The sequence below is a fragment of the Naegleria lovaniensis genome, assembly GCF_003324165.1.
Source record: "Naegleria lovaniensis strain ATCC 30569 chromosome Unknown tig016, whole genome shotgun sequence".
NCBI lineage: Eukaryota > Heterolobosea > Eutetramitea > Acrasida > Naegleriidae > Naegleria > Naegleria lovaniensis.
Genome location: NW_025407838.1, coordinates 24,051 through 42,257, shown reverse-complemented (window position 1 = coordinate 42,257; position 18,207 = coordinate 24,051). Strand labels below are relative to the sequence as shown.

At 36.8% G+C, this 18,207-nt stretch overlaps 6 protein-coding genes across 6 annotated transcripts; 2 read left to right on the top strand and 4 right to left on the bottom strand.

Annotated features, from left to right (window-relative positions):
* Window positions 1–286: 286 nt before the first annotated feature.
* Window positions 287–532, bottom strand: C9374_002542 (uncharacterized protein; the record flags this gene model as incomplete). Its single annotated transcript, XM_044691972.1, has 1 exon — window positions 287–532. The coding sequence occupies one exon, from the start codon at window positions 530–532 to the stop codon at window positions 287–289; it is 246 nt and encodes an 81-aa protein (XP_044550089.1).
* Window positions 533–910: 378 nt separating this feature from the next.
* Window positions 911–3,119, bottom strand: C9374_002541 (uncharacterized protein; the record flags this gene model as incomplete). The annotated part of the gene is made up of 7 exons (XM_044691971.1): window positions 911–1,113; window positions 1,272–1,450; window positions 1,562–1,952; window positions 2,176–2,200; window positions 2,268–2,500; window positions 2,589–2,747; window positions 2,894–3,119. 7 exons carry the CDS (start codon window positions 3,117–3,119, stop codon window positions 911–913), a joined length of 1,416 nt encoding a protein of 471 aa, XP_044550088.1.
* A 311-nt stretch (window positions 3,120–3,430) lies between these two features.
* C9374_002540 (uncharacterized protein) lies at window positions 3,431–4,180 on the top strand (the record flags this gene model as incomplete). Its single annotated transcript, XM_044691970.1, has 1 exon — window positions 3,431–4,180. One exon carries the CDS (start codon window positions 3,431–3,433, stop codon window positions 4,178–4,180), a length of 750 nt encoding a protein of 249 aa, XP_044550087.1.
* Window positions 4,181–4,418: 238 nt separating this feature from the next.
* Window positions 4,419–9,133, bottom strand: C9374_002539 (uncharacterized protein; the record flags this gene model as incomplete). Its single annotated transcript, XM_044691968.1, has 2 exons — window positions 4,419–8,748; window positions 8,883–9,133. 2 exons carry the CDS (start codon window positions 9,131–9,133, stop codon window positions 4,419–4,421), a joined length of 4,581 nt encoding a protein of 1,526 aa, XP_044550086.1.
* A 384-nt stretch (window positions 9,134–9,517) lies between these two features.
* Window positions 9,518–10,957, bottom strand: C9374_002538 (uncharacterized protein; the record flags this gene model as incomplete). The annotated part of the gene is made up of 6 exons (XM_044691967.1): window positions 9,518–9,842; window positions 9,897–10,023; window positions 10,101–10,212; window positions 10,339–10,443; window positions 10,550–10,728; window positions 10,819–10,957. 6 exons carry the CDS (start codon window positions 10,955–10,957, stop codon window positions 9,518–9,520), a joined length of 987 nt encoding a protein of 328 aa, XP_044550085.1.
* A 1,041-nt stretch (window positions 10,958–11,998) lies between these two features.
* C9374_002537 (uncharacterized protein) lies at window positions 11,999–18,144 on the top strand (the record flags this gene model as incomplete). The annotated part of the gene is made up of 3 exons (XM_044691966.1): window positions 11,999–12,596; window positions 12,777–15,178; window positions 15,262–18,144. 3 exons carry the CDS (start codon window positions 11,999–12,001, stop codon window positions 18,142–18,144), a joined length of 5,883 nt encoding a protein of 1,960 aa, XP_044550084.1.
* Window positions 18,145–18,207: the final 63 nt, after the last annotated feature.

Below are 18,207 nucleotides of genomic sequence, written 5' to 3'. Positions count from 1 at the left end.
AATTTTTGTTGCCAGATTTTTCTTTGTTTTAAATCAATCAAAAACGAAGAGAGTAATGGACAGAAGAAGGTTCAAGCATCGCCAATAATGTTTTAAGTTATTGGTTTGAAGCAACTTCAACGTGCAAAAAACTTGTGTTTCTTAGGTCAAATAAGTCATGATCATCTTGCCTAACACAGGTCTAATCAAGATTTCCAGACAGATTGCGTTTTATTAAATTATGTGTACACAATTGATCAACCTGAATGTCCGCCGCTACATGATAATGCTGTCGATTATGAATTATTTACATCATGACCCAATCCTCGTCTTTTGGATCATATTTTCTCTTAAATGCTTTCTTCTTGCTTTGAACAATGGAAGGAGTAGGCATGTTCATAATTGGAGTATTCGGATTGCTCGTACTATTTACATTATTATACGTATTGGTAATGCCAGGAAGCGTTTTCTCGGGTTGAACACCAAGAAAGTTTGTTGGCTTTTCTGAGTTTGTCGATTGTTCTTGTGGATTGGTTTTAGGAAAGTCTCTCATGTTGTGTTGAAGTTATTGTGATCAAAAGTTGATGAAGTTATTGAAAAGAAGGGAATGAAGATGAAGGGATTTTTTGTTTGAAAAGATAAGATGAGGGCTGAGTGTTGTTGTTGGCATCAATGATGTTTATTACCATTTTGGTGATGCTTTCTTAGAATGTGTATTTTCTAAATATGTAAATGAACTTTGTAGTATTGTGGATCATATGAGCTCATACCAAGTGACATGTGCTTTACTGTTTTCTCTTTCGGTACATACACCAAAGTACCAACATTGGATGAATCAAAGAGGGTTTTTAAATAAGGTGTAGGTAGTTTCTATAAAATTCTGAAATAAAAACACATGACCACACAACTTGAACAAATGTTACTATTGAGTTTAAGCTCCCATAAATAAGCTGTCCCTTATTCGCTTCAGCAAACTCTTCTCCTTGATTTGAACGAGATATGTATTGTTGCTATGAGAACTACAGAAGACTTGCCATCGAATACCTTCCTTAGCCTTTGCGACACCACTCAAATTCTTTGGCTCATTGACCGTGTAGAAATGACCTAAACCCAAATTTCCAAATGTGTTGCATCCTATGAGTGGTGTGAATCAAACATAAATATTCAAAGATAGCCAAAGAAAATGTAAAATATTATAACACAAAGATTCATAGAGTTAGCAAACAGACAGATACCAATCAAGTAAATGTTCGAATTAATAAATAGGTATAATACAAAATATTTCTTCTTACCTGTTGCATAGAAATCCTGTTTCGACGAGCTATCCAACGACGTGGTCGTGAAATACGTATGAGACATGCCACAAGTGGCCTGTAAAACTCGAATATTCTTTTGTTCAAATTTTTCAATCATGTTAAATTCAAATCGATTCTTGTAATCTCCAAGTCCTAGTTGTCCATCTTCGTTTTTACTATTGAAGGGTATGATATTTAAATAACATTAAGGTTGTCATCAATCGATACAACAAAAATGTAACAAGAAGGTCATATTGCATGTATAAATCTTCACAATAGTAACTTACCCACATGCATAGGCCTCTCCAGATTCAGTCACAAGAATTGTATGATCCAGACCAGCAGAGATCCATTTCACTGTTGGCACATCATCCATGTATGGCATGGGATGTAAAAAAATTGGAGTCACTGGAGTGTACGAGCAACGAACATCTTTTCCAAGTCCAATTTCTCCATGTATATTTAATCCACAAACAAAGACTTTTCCTCTTTTTGTCAAAAAAACAGTGTGACAAGCACCGGTAGCGACCTGCTCAATGTAATCACCTTCATAGGCTAAATGATCAAAGCAGTCCAGTCGAATAGGTTTTGACACGTAACTAAAATCGATTTGCTCTCCTTTGTGTTGAAAATAATTTTCTTGTTGAATTCGTCTTTCCATTTCTTTGGGATTGAAACCTAATGAAAGTATTAAAAGATGAAAAATTGACAAGTATTCCATGATTTGTGAAATTGGCACACGATAACCACATTGCAATTGTGTTAAAGAATTTTTACAAATGAAAAATTTTGTATTATACCTACCTAATTGCCCGAATGATTTGTGAAATTGGCACACGATAACCACATTGCAATTGTGTTAAAGAATTTTTGCAAATGAAAAATTTTGTATTATACCTACCTAATTGCCCGAAAATGTTAAGACCCTAGTAACATCATGATGTTGTTAAAATTCAAGGTCTAATGGCGTTGAATGATTAGTGTACTACCTACCATTCCATAAATATGGTGATTCTCAGTGAGAATAATCGTGTGATAAGCTCCACATGAAATGTTTACAATTTTTTCATGTTTTGGAAAATTAATTCTTGTAAAGTAATTCTTATTTTTTGTTCGAAGATCTAGACCTAATTGTCCATATAAATTGGATCCACAACTATACAACCTCCCTTGCTTGGTTGCTATAAAGCTAAAATCTCGTCCACAAGCGACGACAGTGATATAATCTTTTTTGGTAATAATAAAAAATTGAATTCAATATTAGAAATATACACAAGAATGTGACACATAAAAACACAACACGATAAAACAAACCTCTTTCGATTGTTCCAGGAGGATTCAAAATATGGTCAATGTCAATGTGAGTACTGGAGGTCACTTTCTCCATCATTTGCTTACTCGTTGCTCCTTCTGGAATATTCACCAAGAAAGAGGTAACATTTCCAACTCCAACCTGTCCAACATCGTTACAACCTATTTTCACATGAATAATTTTAATATTTCAAAAGAGATTTTCATCCATTGAAAGAATTGTAAGAAAATTCATTAATCCGTGTTTCACATCATTTCAGAAATATTGAATATTGTTGTTGATCCAAAGAGACTAAGATGAAACCTACCAATACCAAAAAGCCTTCCCTTGTTTGTCAAAACAAACGCATGTTTCTCTCCGGCATCAATCATTCGGATCCGTTCTTCCTTATCGGAAAATAATATTGCATCAGAGGCAGTAAATACATTCCTATTAATATTATCATTCAGAAAAAGTTGATAATGTCCATTAAATCCACATCCAAATAATCGTGTATGATACGATGAAAAGAATCTCCGTAAAAGCCTTGACATTGAATAATTTAAAATCAATAATTTAAAAAGTTGCAAGTAATGGGTGTAAAAGATGATGGTCTGTACACTCGTAGAGTGCTAAAGGAGAATGAATGATGGATTTAAAAGATGATGAGCGATCGGAATGTAAGATGAAATGGAATTTTTTTTGATTTGTTTGAAATCTAAAATAAGGAGATTCTTTTTGATTCAAACACGACAATATCAAGAACAGAATCAATCAATAAATGTGAACAATTTGGGGTGAATATGTTTTTTGAATCAGGTGAATTTGGGGATTATTTAAATATTACAACAAAGAAGCAAAAAAAATGAAATCATTGAGCGTGAGGAAGAATGAAAGGCATCATGATGAAGAAATTAATTCCGAAACGATATCCGTGATGACGCAATTTTCATTGGAATCTACAAGTAAAAAATTTAGTGCAACGAGTAGTGCAATGTCTTCTCCAAAAACACCGCCATCATCATTAAAACAGAAAAAACGAAAATCGCCATCATTAAGCACTCCGAGACAAGTACAGAATTTTATTGCAACGGTCGTGCTTGAAAAATTGAAAAAACATTTTGAATTATCAACATCAGATCAGACAGAATTCTCTGAAAAAACTAGTGTAAAACAAAATGCTCATAATGATGAACATGATGATCGTGAGAAGGACCGTATCTCTAGAGTGAAGAAGAAAAAGAAAAAACCAGCATGGATGGAAATTATTGAAGAAGCAGAAAGAAATAATTATCATGTAAATGAGGATACTAAACCTGTTGAAAATGAAATGAGCGTTTCAGCAGAGAATGATTTTTCAACGCAAATGACGAAAAAGACTTCTCGAAAATCAAGAAGAAAGAGCATGAATGGGCAAAATGATTTTTTAGTAAATGAGGATTCAGAATTGTCTGAAAGTGACAACGTTGAAATGACTATCAGCTCACGAAAAAGAAAAAAGAAATCTACAATTATTGTCACTTCTGATTTAGATATCAACGAAGACTATGAAAAAAATAGAAAACGCACAAAACAAGCGAAAATTTTACAATTTTTCACCAAACAAGAGAAGTAATTGGAAAATGTTAAATATTGACTTTTATCCAAGAAAGTAGCTTAACCAATTGGATTTTGCTAAATTGCACATGACGAAAATTGTGCAACACCAGCACCATTTGGTTCAAGTTTTTGTCAAATCGATTCATCCACAACATGACATGACGGCAGAAATGAATTGGAATTTGCTTCAAAAGTCACAGAGCCAACAAAGAACTGATTTTGAAATTTCAAAAGTTTCAAATATTTATTCTAGCTCAATGTCCATGCTCTGAAGCTTGTTGCTCAGCCTTTTTCAATTCACCCAAATAATCCTTTCCCTCCAAGACAATGGACTTGAGATAAGAAGCATTGGCTTTACCAGTTTCTTCAATCAATGAAGCAAATATGGAAGGTTCTTGTCGGGTGAGTAAATTCTTTGGAGAATCAAATTCAGCCACTTCTCCTGCTTTGAGGCCAAGAATACGATCCGAGTCAATAATGGTGTTCAATCTGTGAGCCACTGTTAGAACAGTTCGGTCGCTAAATTCTGTACGAACAGTTTGTTGAAGGAGAGCATCTGTGTGAATATCGACACTGGCAGTGGCTTCATCCATAATTAAAATTTTGGTCTTTCTTAAAATTGCTCTTGCAACACAGAATAATTGTCGTTCTCCCAATGAAAAGTTTTCTCCATACTCGGCAACTTTGGCGTCGAGTTGGCCTTCCAGATTCAAAACCTTCTCTTTGATATGAGCACGTTCCAATGCTTGCCAAATTTGATAGTCTTCAAATTCATTGAATGGGTCCAAGTTGAATCGTAAAGTTCCACTAAACATAACTGGATCTTGCGGAATGATGGCCAATTTTTTACGTAAATCATGTAAACCAATTTGGCCAACATCCACTCCATCAATGATAATTTGCCCTTGACTAATTTCTGTAATTCTGAACAAGGCTAACATGAGTGTTGATTTACCACAACCTGTACGCCCAATAATTCCAACCTTGTCTCTTGGATTAATGTGCAAACTCAAATCTCTCAACACAAAATCTAGCTCTTCTCTATATTTAAGATAGACATTTCTGAGCTCAATTTCTCCCTTTTGTGGCCAATCTTCTGGAGGTTTAGTACTCTCAATGGATTTTGGAGCTTCTTGAGGAATTTCTTCACAATAATACAAGACTCTTTCGACAGAGTTCATAGCGGCCTCAGCTTCCACGGCACATCGGACCAACCATGAGGCAGTACTTGTTAAACTGAGGGCATAGGTCAATGTAAGACCAGCCATGGCCGATGAAGAACCTCCAATGACACCTGACAAGGCAGCAAATAAAACAATCATAGCTCCAACTAATTCCAATCGGAATGCAAGCCATCTCTGAGAAACCAATTGAGCAAAGTAAGCTCTATTGTTTCGATCCAAAAGCTTTTCATTCTCACGCATGAAATCTTCTTGTCTACGATAAGCTCGAATAGTGGCCACACCAGTCAATGTCTCTCCAAAATGAGCAAAAAGAGGACTTCTACTAATGGAATCCAAACGCTTCAATTCTCGACTCGTACTTCTATAATATTTCTGAACATAATAGTAAATGAAAAGAATTGGGAATATTGGAATCAAGAACAAGTAATTCACAGATCCAATGAGGAGAAGAGTACCAATCACTTGGAACAAACATGACATGAGCATTTTCAAAGTTCCAATGAGAGATGAGTCAATACTCTCAGTATCTTTAGAAAATCTGTTAATGATACGACCTGCTGGATTGGTATCAAAGAACACAGTGGGTGCATTCATGATCCGTTCGAGAGCCTTGTTGTGCAATCGCTTCGATGCTTTTAGTCCTGAAAGACCAAAAGTCAACTCTTGGAAAAAGGTGAGAATTGCAGCACCAACACCCAAGCCAATATAAATTCCAATGTACATGGGTAAATTGTATCCAAGATCGTGATTATTGTTTCCACCGCCATTGCTTTGCAAGACACTAGTACTTGATAACCATTGATTGACAAAGAATTGTGTGGGTCTATCTCGACCATCGTCTGGTTGTAATGAAGTGGTGGCAACATTGGACCACTCAGCTAAGAACCAATTGGTAATCATATTCGAAGCTTGAGTCAAGCTGTATAACAGTAAAATGATACCAAAGACGAAATATCCTCCTGCGTACTGAACATAGGATTTGTAGACACTGAATTTCACACTTCCTTCGGCACGATCCTCTGTACTCATGAGCTTACCGTTATTCTTCTTTGCTGCTTTTCCATCTTTTTCCTTTTCTTCTCCTTTTTCTTCTTCCTTTTCTTCTTCGTGTTCCATTTTGAAATAACTTTTTAGCATGGAGGAAAATGGAGAGTCACTTCTACCCAATTCTTGGTGAGTTCCTTGAGCCATAATTTTACCATCCTGGATGATGATAATATGATCAGCATCTTTGAGGTATTGCCATTGGTGGGTCACTAACACACGTGTCTTGTTTTGTAAGAGTCCACAAATGCAATTCTGGAATACAGATCGTCCAACATGTTGATCCAGTGCAGAGAGTACGTCATCAAACAAGTACACATCTGCGTCGGCATAGACGGCTCTAGCCAAGTTGACACGTTGTTTTTGACCACCTGAAATGTTGATTCCTTTTTCACCAATTTCAGTCAAATCTCCTGCAGTCAACACTTCCAAATCATGTTCTAGACTGCATGCTTCAATTGTTTGTTGATATCGTTCAGAATTAAATGGTTTTCCAAATAGAATGTTGTCTCTAACAGTGGCATTTCTAATCCAAGCTTGTTGAGGAACATAGGCAACTTGGCCTGAAACTTGCAAATTTCCATTCTCTTTGAACATTTCTCCAATAAGAGCTGATAATAGTGAGGACTTTCCGGAGCCCACTAGACCTACAATGACGACCAAGTCACCACGCTTCACTGTAATGTTAATATCTTTGAGTCTAAAGTCAGGCTTAATTTCATCCTTCTTTTGAGAATTATTTTCTTGAACAGCAACAGCAGTAGATTTGGTTTCTTCTTTCTTGTCGTCATCAACGAATTGAAGACCACCTTGCTGATTTGCTTCTGCTTCTTTTTCCTCTTCTTCATTGTCCTCCATGGAGAGCTCAATACGAACTTGATCATCTCCTTCATCCTCTAACTTGTTATATTTCTTCTTTTCTTCTTTGACAGTTTTGGAACCTGTTGTTGCTGGTGCAGTATCTGTCAATTGTGGAGTTGAGGATTTCTTCTTCTTAAAGAGTGACAACAATTTTGCAGTCTTGCTCTCAGCTGGTTTTTTGGCTCCTTGATTTGCTCCTGCTTTTGCGGCAGCTGCTGCTTGAGCTCCCTTCCAAACAAAATTACCATTTTCAACAATAACAGGATATTCAGAATCGGTTCCAACAGGCGTCTCTTCAGTCTCTTCAGCGAGAAGATAGTTTTGAATTCTGTCCAAAGAAACTCTTGCTTCTGCCAAAAGTGCCAAAATGCTTGGAAGGAAAGTAGTTGGGAATCGAATCAAATTGAAGTACGAGAGAGATGGGAAGATAACTTCTGCGTCCAAAATATTTCCTGTTGCGGCATAAATCGCAAATGTGACAATACCGACAAAAAGTGGTGCCATTGACATGAGCATGGAAGTCGCAATACCAATGAGAGCTGTTTGAGTCACTTTCCAAATTTCCTTATTTCTGATTTCCATAATCTTCTTGATAAATGATAACTCCCAAGCATAGAATTTAATAATTCTAATGCCTTGAATGACTTCGTTGACCATCTTGATACGTTCTCCTGTAAATTTGAGTAACACTTTACGGATACGTGCTACTACTCTTGCAATGAGTCCGTTCAATGGAATCACAACAATAATGATAGCAAAACCGGCAATAGTAGACCATCCAATCAGAGAAAATAGCATGATTAAGCAAACTGCAATTTGGAAAACTCCACTCCACACCATGTGAAGATAAGTCACAAGTCCACACAATTTGTTAGAGTCAATGGCCATAAAGTTAATGACATCACCCGAGTTCAATTTTAGTTTGGCAGCGTTACTCAATTTCAAACTCTTCTTATAAATAGCTGCACTCAAACCAGTCTTTAGACGCATTCCTTGTGTCATGACAATATGGAAATATTGTTGGATAAATAATGTACCAAGTGTCTGCAACAAAAATAGTGCCAACACTAGTAAATAAGGCTGAAACCAAGGGACCTCACCAGCATCACGAATGGAACCAATGATAGACTTAACCACCAAAGGGCTTACCAATTGTGAAATGTCATAAACAATTTTCAATAAACCTGCCATATAGAATCGTGGGCCGTACGTTTTGTGAATGGCATATAATAAACTTGGTTTGGATTGTTTTTTCGTTTTGGCTTGTTCGCCTAATTCATGACCCTCAAGATTGGATCTGTCACGAACCTTATCAGCTTCTCTTTCCCAATTCTTATGAAACTCTGCAGAAAGATTACCAGCTTCTTCTTCCTTTCTCAATTTGTGAAGGTCAGACATTTGAAGTACCTTTGAGTATCCAGTTTTCATTAAACCATTAAACCACCAAAATGATATCCGAGAGAAAATGTTTGCTGTCTCTTCCGGGCATGCTTGTCTGAACAATGATTGTGTGAAATAGTGTGTCATCATGTGAAACGTCAGGAAAAAACGTCACATGAAATATTTGGTCAATCATGATTGAATAGTAAATTTAAATGAAATCATCAAAGAAAACATTAAAATACATACTGATGCTCTTCCGCAATTTCAAATTCGTCCTTCTCTTGCACTTCTCTGAAATATTGATCAACATTTTGAGTAATCTTTTTAGGCTCAGCTTCCACAGCTGTTTCATTATCTTTAAAAGCAATTTGTGTATTAATAATGGGCTGTTGAGTAGAGCCTTTCGTTACAACATTTGAAAAAATCACTCCTTCTTCCCGTGAAGCTTGTGCCGATGACGATGAGGAGGGAGTATGGTCTTCTTCGGGTCGAGGCATACTTTTTAAATCAAGAATGATGTTGAAGCCGTTTCTTCTTCTTTCAATACACGATGATTATTATTAAATTTTGATTTGCCAAGTAGTGAGTGGTCGTGATGATGTTTAATGGCAAGCAATAGGAATAATGTTATTTTTTTTGAAGGTGTGTTTTGTTTGAACGCGAGCGCGTTCGATGAAAGTGGTGAATTTGCGTAAGGTCTATTGTTTATGCGCACAGAGTATGTTCGATTTTAATCTCACAAAGGCGAAAGTAATGAATGGAGTTTGCCCTAAAACTTTGTTCGATAGCAAACTCGAACTATTGTAAATGGTATTTCAAAAAAACATTGTTTTCGAACCAATGTTTATTTATTTGATCGTGTGAAAGAATGCATGCGATCCTTAAAAAACAATCATTTTCATCATTATCAACACGACCAATGAAAGGCAAACACTCTTCCAAGTGTTCACACTCGAAAACATCGCAGAACTCGTATTCTCAATATTCACAGAAACAAACGATGAATACGAAAATGGAGTTCCAAATAATTTGGTATAACATCTGGCACATGAACCAGAGTTGGAGTTGAGCCAATTTCGTAAATCAGTCGCTTCTGCAATCATGACGTGAATTTGCTTGTCCTTGATCATTTGGAAAACGTCGACCCAACCACTATTCACACGAATGACTTTGGCTGCTTGATAACTTTTTGTCACGAGAGTGTCACTAGATATTGTGAAAACAAGGTTATTAAAACAATGAAACTCTTTGAAAACTTACTAAATGGTACCTCCAAAGGTTCCGATAATGACTCGAGAATCGTTGAGTTGTGAATCTTGCTGTAAGGAAAGAGTGTCGAAATCCAGTTCAGATCTCAAAAATCCATAACCAGAGGATCCATACATGCCTAAAATGGAGTGTCAATGTAATTACAATTTACATGTACAAAATATCAATATTGCAATATTGAGCGAATTCACTTACATTGAAAATGTGCTTGAGTGGCTCTTTTCGCATCCCAATTATTTGATGCAATAATGACATTACAGGTTCCATCGTTGGCTGCAAATCGTAACGTATCCCAATATCCATATTTCTGTTCATGTTGTTATTCATTAAGGAACAAATACAACATGGTCATTGAAAGTGACATTTTCCCAAATGGACACACAATTACACATTATCATTGCTCATACCCATATTCGGAAACAGAGTTACTTACAGAAGTGTTGAGCTTTAAAAACACTGGAGTGATGGCTCTGTTATATTGCTTGTTGATTTCAGCCAACAACATGTTACCAGCTTTCTCGTGAATCTTGTCCCATGGCTTACATTAAAATTATTATATTGGGACAACAACAACATCATTACGGTTGTCACATTCATTGGTTGCACCGTTCTAGTGTCAGGTCAAAAATAACAAGATGACTTACAGGATTCGTTTCTAATTCATAACACAAAGTCATCTTGTCAGATGTGAAATCAAAACTTTTTGGATACTGAGGTGAGGAAGTACAGGTTGGCACTGTGTAGGGAACTCCAAAATTGGACAAGGCAGTTTTCCATTCAGAAGTGGCGATATAGGCAGCTGTGGCAGCATCAATCACATCAGCTGAATACAAGAATTCAATATAATTTTCAAGAGGTTTATGTTATCATCATGATTGGCATTTGACAGTCAACCAAGTTTGAATTCACTTACCAAAGTTTCTAGTAATGTTGATGGCATGAACTCCATACGATGCAGTACTTAGTGCCAATACCATGGCTATCAACAACAACAAGATGATGGTTCGAGTTGTTGAGCCTTGTTGTGAAAGAGTTCTTGGATGACGAGACATTTTTTTCACTCGAAAGATCGCACTTGACCTTCCAAGTGGCCACTTTGGGTTAAATAGGGCTTGTGAGTCGACAGATATTGAATCTGGATTTGAGTTTGCTGCTCTAAGGTAAAATCTCTTTCAGAATTACCATTTCCATTCATGGCCAGTAAACTTTCTTTTTCAATTTTCCTTACCTTGATGCATGATGAAATGCATTGCCATAAATTCATAAAACGAGAAACAATGTCCAATCTTAACGTGTATTTGTGAAATTTTCAAAATGCAAAACGGAATAGGCGGCGTTCACATGGTTGTTTAATGAGATAGACACCGTTTCGTGGCATTGAATCTGTTGTGATGCGACGTGAATATCAAATGTAAATATACATCACAATTTCATGTTGAATTTTAAATCATCGCATAAGAAGTTAAACATCCAACAGTATTGCATGCAAATCAGGAAGAGACACAAATTCAACAATGTGTGTCGAAGAGTATGGTCTTTCGGAATTGTTGTTGAATACAACAAAGTTTAACATTCGTTACCAGCCAATGAGTGACGATAGGGCAAACAAGAGAGAATTCTTGTCAAAATAACAACGTCATTCAAAGAATAACACGATGATTTTCGTTGATGATGAACCAATTATAACACTTTAGCAAGTGATGGTTTATTTTTCATAATTTGTATTCTAGCTAATGTCTGTCATCCGTCACACATTCCTTTAATGAATACACTCGTCAAAAACAAATCTCGTCTTTTTTCATCAACATCATCAAAAAAATTCACACACTTTTGACTTGATCGTCAACCACTCATCTACTACAATATTGTGGTGTGTTGAATCCTCCGTAAAATAATACACAATCCCCATCGAAAATTGATAGGAACACTTGAGTCGTCATCAAAACTCGACAAATTTTTCATTATATTCTTCACATTCATCATTATAACTTTTTGATTGAGAGATATCATCATCTCCATCATTATTTTCAAATAGTATCACCATCCACTATTAGTATTTGACAACCACAGTGTCTGATTTGTCATCACATAAAATGCCACCAAGAAAGAAGAATAATGTAGATTTGGAAATCCATGAAGATGATTCCAATTACAAACTCAAAGTTGGAGACGACATCTGGATGCCAACATACACAGCTTCAACATCTGCAGAGGAAGGAAGTCAAACTCCCTCTACACCAACAGGAGAACCTTCTTTCCATTTGGGAACAGTGATTTCAATTGATGAGTCAAAACAAACATGTTTGTGTGAAAATTCATTGACCAAACAACAAGAAACTCTCAAGTTGAATACAGTTTGTCCTGCCAATCCTCTCAAATTAGATTACTCGGTAGATATGGCCTCCTTGTCTCATCTCAATGAACCTTCTGTACTTCACAATCTCAAACTGAGATATCAACGAGATGACATTTATACCTATTCTGGTTTGTTCTTGTTGGCTGTAAATCCATACAAGAATTTACCAATTTACAGTAATGAGGTCATAAAAAAACATGCTGGAAAGAGACGAGATGATGTTGAGCCTCATATTTTCTCTGTCGCTGATGTTTCATATAGACAAATGTTGTTGAATGAGAAGAATCAGAGTATGTTGGTTACAGGTGAATCAGGAGCTGGTAAAACTGAAAGTGGTATGTTGTTTTTTTAATTTCCTTTGGTTCATGAGCTGATCATATGATCATCGTGCCCATTCAATGATGGAAATTGACTCTTTCATTGATTTTTCGAAAATCTCATTCCCTACCAATCATGTGTTTCATTTTTGTTTGTAATGATAATGAACGACCAAAACCGAAAACACAAATTTACAGTCAAAAAGATCATTCAATACCTTGCCACAGTGGCTGGTGCTTCTCATCATCATCAAGGAGGTAATTTGGAGCAAAAACTCTTGCAAACCAATCCTCTTCTCGAAGCTTTTGGTAACGCCAAAACGTTGAGAAACAATAACTCTTCACGTTTTGGTAAATTCATTTCCATCGATTTTGGTCTTCAAGGAATCATTGTCGGAACTAAAATTACTCACTACTTACTTGAAACCACACGTGTGTTGAATCAGGCCAATGGTGAGAGAAATTTCCACTTCTTTTATCAAATCTTATCGGATCCAGAGGCCCGAAACAAGTACAAATTGACTGGTGGTGTCAATTCATTCAATTACGTGAATCATTCAGGATGTACAAATGTTGCTGGAATTGATGACAAGAAGGAATTTGAGGATACTTTGAATAGTATGCGTGTGATTGGTATTTCCGAAGATGAAATTGATTCATGTTGTCGAGTCATTGCTGCCATTCTTCATTTGGGTAACGTTGCTTTTGTGGATGAAGATGAATTGTCAACTTTACCTGCAAGCAATCGTGGCCCATTGGAAGTTGCTTCTGAATTACTGAAGGTCAATCCTGATGGTTTGGCAAAGGGCTTTATGAAACCAGATATTGTCACACCAACCGATCGTATTGAAACTCACGTAACAGCTCTCCAAGCTACCTACAATAGAAATGCTCTCGTCAAATCAACCTATAATCGTCTCTTTGATTGGCTCGTTTCACGTATCAATGAAAACTTAATCTCCAAAGAAGTCATCAAAAACTTTATTGGATTGTTGGATATTGCTGGTTTTGAAATTTTCGAACATAACAGCTTTGAACAATTGTGCATCAACTATACCAATGAAAAACTCCAACAATTCTTCAATCATCACATGTTCAAGAAAGAACAAGAAGAATACTTGAAGGAAAAGATTGAATGGACCTTTATTGACTTTGGTTTGGATTTACAACCAACCATTGATTTAATTGAGAAACCTCTCGGTATCTTGTCCGTATTGGATCAACAAACCTTCATGGCTCAAAAGAACGAGGCTGGTTTGGTGAGAGAAATTACCAAGAATCATGGCAACAAACCCATCTTTGAGACAAGCAAATTCAATGAACTTGAATTTACACTCAAACACTATGCTGGAAAGGTTGTGTACGATACCAACGATTGGTTCAAACGTAATGTGGATCCTCTCAACGATGATTGTAAAAAGACCATGTTGAAATCTCAAAATCCTTTCGTGAAGGCTCTCTTCGATAGACCATCGGATCGTGATGATGCTTCCAGCAGTGGTGGTAGTAGTAGCTCCAAGAAGCAAGGAGGAGGTGGTACCCGATTCAAGACCGTTGCTGCCCAATACAAACAACAATTGAGTGAATTGATGGAATTGTTGGCCAGTACTGAGCCTCACTTTATTCGTTGCATCAAACCTAATAATTTGCAAAAGCCAGGTATCATTGAAGATTACAATGTGCTTCATCAATTGAGATGTAACGGTGTCTTGGAAGGTATCAGAATTAGCAGAAAGGGTTATCCAGGTCGTATCTTGTATAAGGACTTTGTTCGTCGTTACGAATTATTAGTTGAAGATAAGACCAAATTGGCCGATAAGAATGCATCGGATAAGGATAAGGCTAAGGCCATTCTCAATTATATTGAATTTGAGGAAACTACTCAATACAAGCTCGGTCTCACCAAGGTCTTCTTGAAAGCCTCTCAAGAAGCTGAATTGGAATCTCTTCGTGAGGTACAAATTTCCAAATACATTAATGTGGCACAAGCTGCTGCATTGGCTGCTTTTGAAAGAGCAACCTATAGAAAGTTGCAAAGAAGATTACTCAGTATCAAGACCATTCAACGAAACTTTAGAGGTTACAGTAAGTTACGTGATTGGGATTGGTGGAGATTGATTGGACTCGTGAAACCTCTCCTCAAGGAATTTGCTTCTGAAAAGCAAACTGAAAAGTTGAAGCAAGATTTGGATCAACTCAAGGAAAGTCTCCAAAAGGAACAAGAAGAGAAGAAGAAACTTGATTTGGAGAAACAAAAGATGGTTCAAGAACGTGATGTTGCTAAGGAAGCACTCAAAGCCGCTCACAATGAAATTGAAAAGTTAGCCTCTCAGAATCGAACTCTTGAACAAACCATTTTGGATAAGGAGCAAAACATTAAGAATTTGCGAGATGATATCGAGTACAAGACAAGTAATCTCACCGATCAAGACAAGAAATTGAATGACTTGTATGAAGTGGTAAAGACTCTCAATGAGAAGATTCACAATTTGGAAGAATCCATCCGTTCTAAGGACATTCAATTGAAGCAAAAACAACAAGATATTGAGAATCGTGAGGCTGATATTGAATTCTTGAGAAAGAAACAAAAGGAATTGGAGGTAAAATCTCAGACTTGGAAAATCGTTTGATCATTAGTGGTAACGAAGTTTCATCCAGAGATCAACGAATTCTATTGTTGGAGAGTGAATTGGAAGATGAAAAGTCTCGATACAACTCTGAAAACAAGAACAGATCCCAAAAGGAAGAAGATCTTAGAAAATCAGAGCAAACCAATAAGAAACTGAGACAAGAAATTGAACAAGTTCAAAAGGAGAAGGATGATCTCAGTTTGGAGCTCAACAAACTCAAACTCGAGAAGAAGAATGTCGAGGAAGAAAGTGAGAAGAAGCAAAGACAAGTCGAAGATCTCACTAGAAAGCTCGACAGTGCTCAACAAAATGCTCGTGAAATTCAAGCCAAATTGGAGAATGAACAACAAACACTCAAATCCTCAGAAACTAAGGGTAAAATGCTCTCCAGTGATTTGGAGACGGCCAATGCCAGAATTCAAGCATTGACTGAAGAGATTCATACTCTCGAGGAAACTATTGCTTCTCAAAAGTCTCAAATTCAAAACCTCACTACCAAGATTTCTAATTTGGAAGAAGTTGAAATTAGAAATCGTGACACACGTATCAAGGATTTGGAAAATACCTTGCAAGAACAAAAGGCAAGATATGAGAACGAGGTGAACATCAAGATTCAAGAGTTCATGAGATTGAAGAAACAATCCGATCAAGATCGTCAAGATGCCGAACAATTGCAATCTAAATTGGCTCAAGAAAAGAAGGATCTCTCCGACACTGTCAAGAATCTCGAAAAGGAAATCAAGAAATTGAACAAGACCATTGAGATTACCAATCTTGAGAAGAATGACACTCTCCAGAAGGTCTCCAAATTGGATCAATCCTTGAACCAAGCTGGTGACGAGAAGGAACGTCTCGCTAAATTACTCCAAGACTATGAGAATACTCAGCGACAACTTTCCAACGAGAAGAAGGTTTTGGAATTTGATTTACAAACTGCCAATGAAAAGTTTGCCACCACCAGCGCTCAACTCGAGAAGGTCACCAATGAATTAAACGCTGAAAAGAATAGAAACTCCAAACTCGAGAATGATTTGGAAGATTTGGAGAGAGAAAAGAAGTCTCTCACAGATCAACTCAACAAGAACAAGTCAGAGCTTGAGAACGAGAAGGCTCTCACTCTCAAATTGAAGGGAGAACAACAAAAGTTGAGCACCGATCTCGAAAATATCAAACTCGAGAGAGGAACACTTTCAAAAGATAAGGACGATCTCAAGAATGAAATCTCTCAACTCAGTGCTCGTGTTGAGCAAGCTCTCAAGGAAAAGGAACACGAAAGCTCTGAGAAGACTCAAGCTCAAAAGAAGGTTTCTTCTCTCGGAAAGGAATTGGACAAGCTCGAGCAAAGAATTAACGAGTTGGAGGCTCAATTGAAATTGGAGCAAAGCAACAAGGAAGAAGTGGAGACCACTCTCAAACTCAAGCAATCTTCATTGGCTGAAACTACTGAGGAAATTAAATCGTTAAAGATCAAGTTGCAATCGGTTCAAAGCGAACTTGAAATTGCCAACTCGAAACTCCAAGAAGAGGTCAATAAGAATCAACGTTTGAGAAACGAATTGAAGAATTCTGAGAATAAGACCAAGGAATCCAATGCTGAGAGAGACGACTTGGAAGATGAAATTTCCTCTCTCAATTCTCAAATCAATGAATTGAGTTTGAAACTCCAAGATGCTGAGAGAAAGACTGAACAAGAGATGCGCAATTGTAAACAACTCGAAGATGAGATTGAAAATATTCGTCGTGACGCTTCTCGATCTCGTGAAGATGTTGAAAACGACAATAGACAATTGAAACAACAAATGTCCACATTGACTCAACAAAGTGAACAATTCGGACGTGAATTGTCTGATCAACTCAACAAACTCAAACAAGAGAATTTGAAGCTCAAGAAGGATTTGAAGAATGCCAAGCGAGATCAACAAGAATCTAACACTGGAGCTGTCGACTCTCAAATTGTTGAAGCTCTCAGAAGAAAGTACGAAATTGACATTGCCAATTTGAAATCTCAAATCGATCAATTGAGTCTTCTCAAACACAATTTGGAGAATAAGAACATTACGATCGAACAAGAAAACTTGTTACTCAAATCTCGATTGGAAACTGAGGAAAAACTCAAGAAGAAATATCAAGCACAAAAGCAACACGCTGATAAGGAAATTGAAGAATTGAGAAGTTTGGCTGAGGAATCGGAAGATTTACGAGATGAATTGGTGAGACTTCGATCTGAATATCAATTAACCATTAGCAAATTACAAAGTGGTCTCAACGATGAAAAGGAAAGATACAACTCTTTGGATAAGACTCTCCAACAAACTCGTAAAGAGCTTGATCAAGTGAAACTCGATCTCATGAGTGAACGTAAAAAGTTGGATCAAAACAATGTGGCTGGAAAACAACATTACGAAATGGAAATTGCCAATTTGAATCAATTGATTCAAGAATTGAGAAAGGATAAGGTCGATTTGGTCAAACAAGAAAAGAAGACTGCTCAAAAGTTGGCCGATTTGAAACGTGATCTTCAAGAAGAACTTTCACACAAGCAAGAATATGAGAAGAAGGCTTCAAAGGCTGAACGGGAAGCTAGAATTGCTACATTGAATTTGCAAGAAACTGAAACTAGATATCGAAGAGTGGAATCTGAAAAGAAACGTTTAGAATTGGAAGATTCCATGAATAGAGAACAAATTAAACAACTTGAGAATGAGCTCGAAAATGTGAGAAATCAATTGAAACAAGAAAAGATTAAGAATGCAACAAAGAGTGAGCAAAAGAAGAGAAAGAATCAAGTGAGAAAGGTTCTTGCTGATTTGGAAGATGACTTGATGAATGAACAACAACATCGAGGTAGTGTCATGGATGAAGTTGCTACTGCTGAACAAGATGGAGTTGGTGGATCGAACCATACAGTAGTTCCAGCTGAAAGTACTCAAGAATAAGTCTTGTGTAATAAATTGTTTAAAATGATTCATTGAAATGACATGACAAAATTTTGAAAGCCA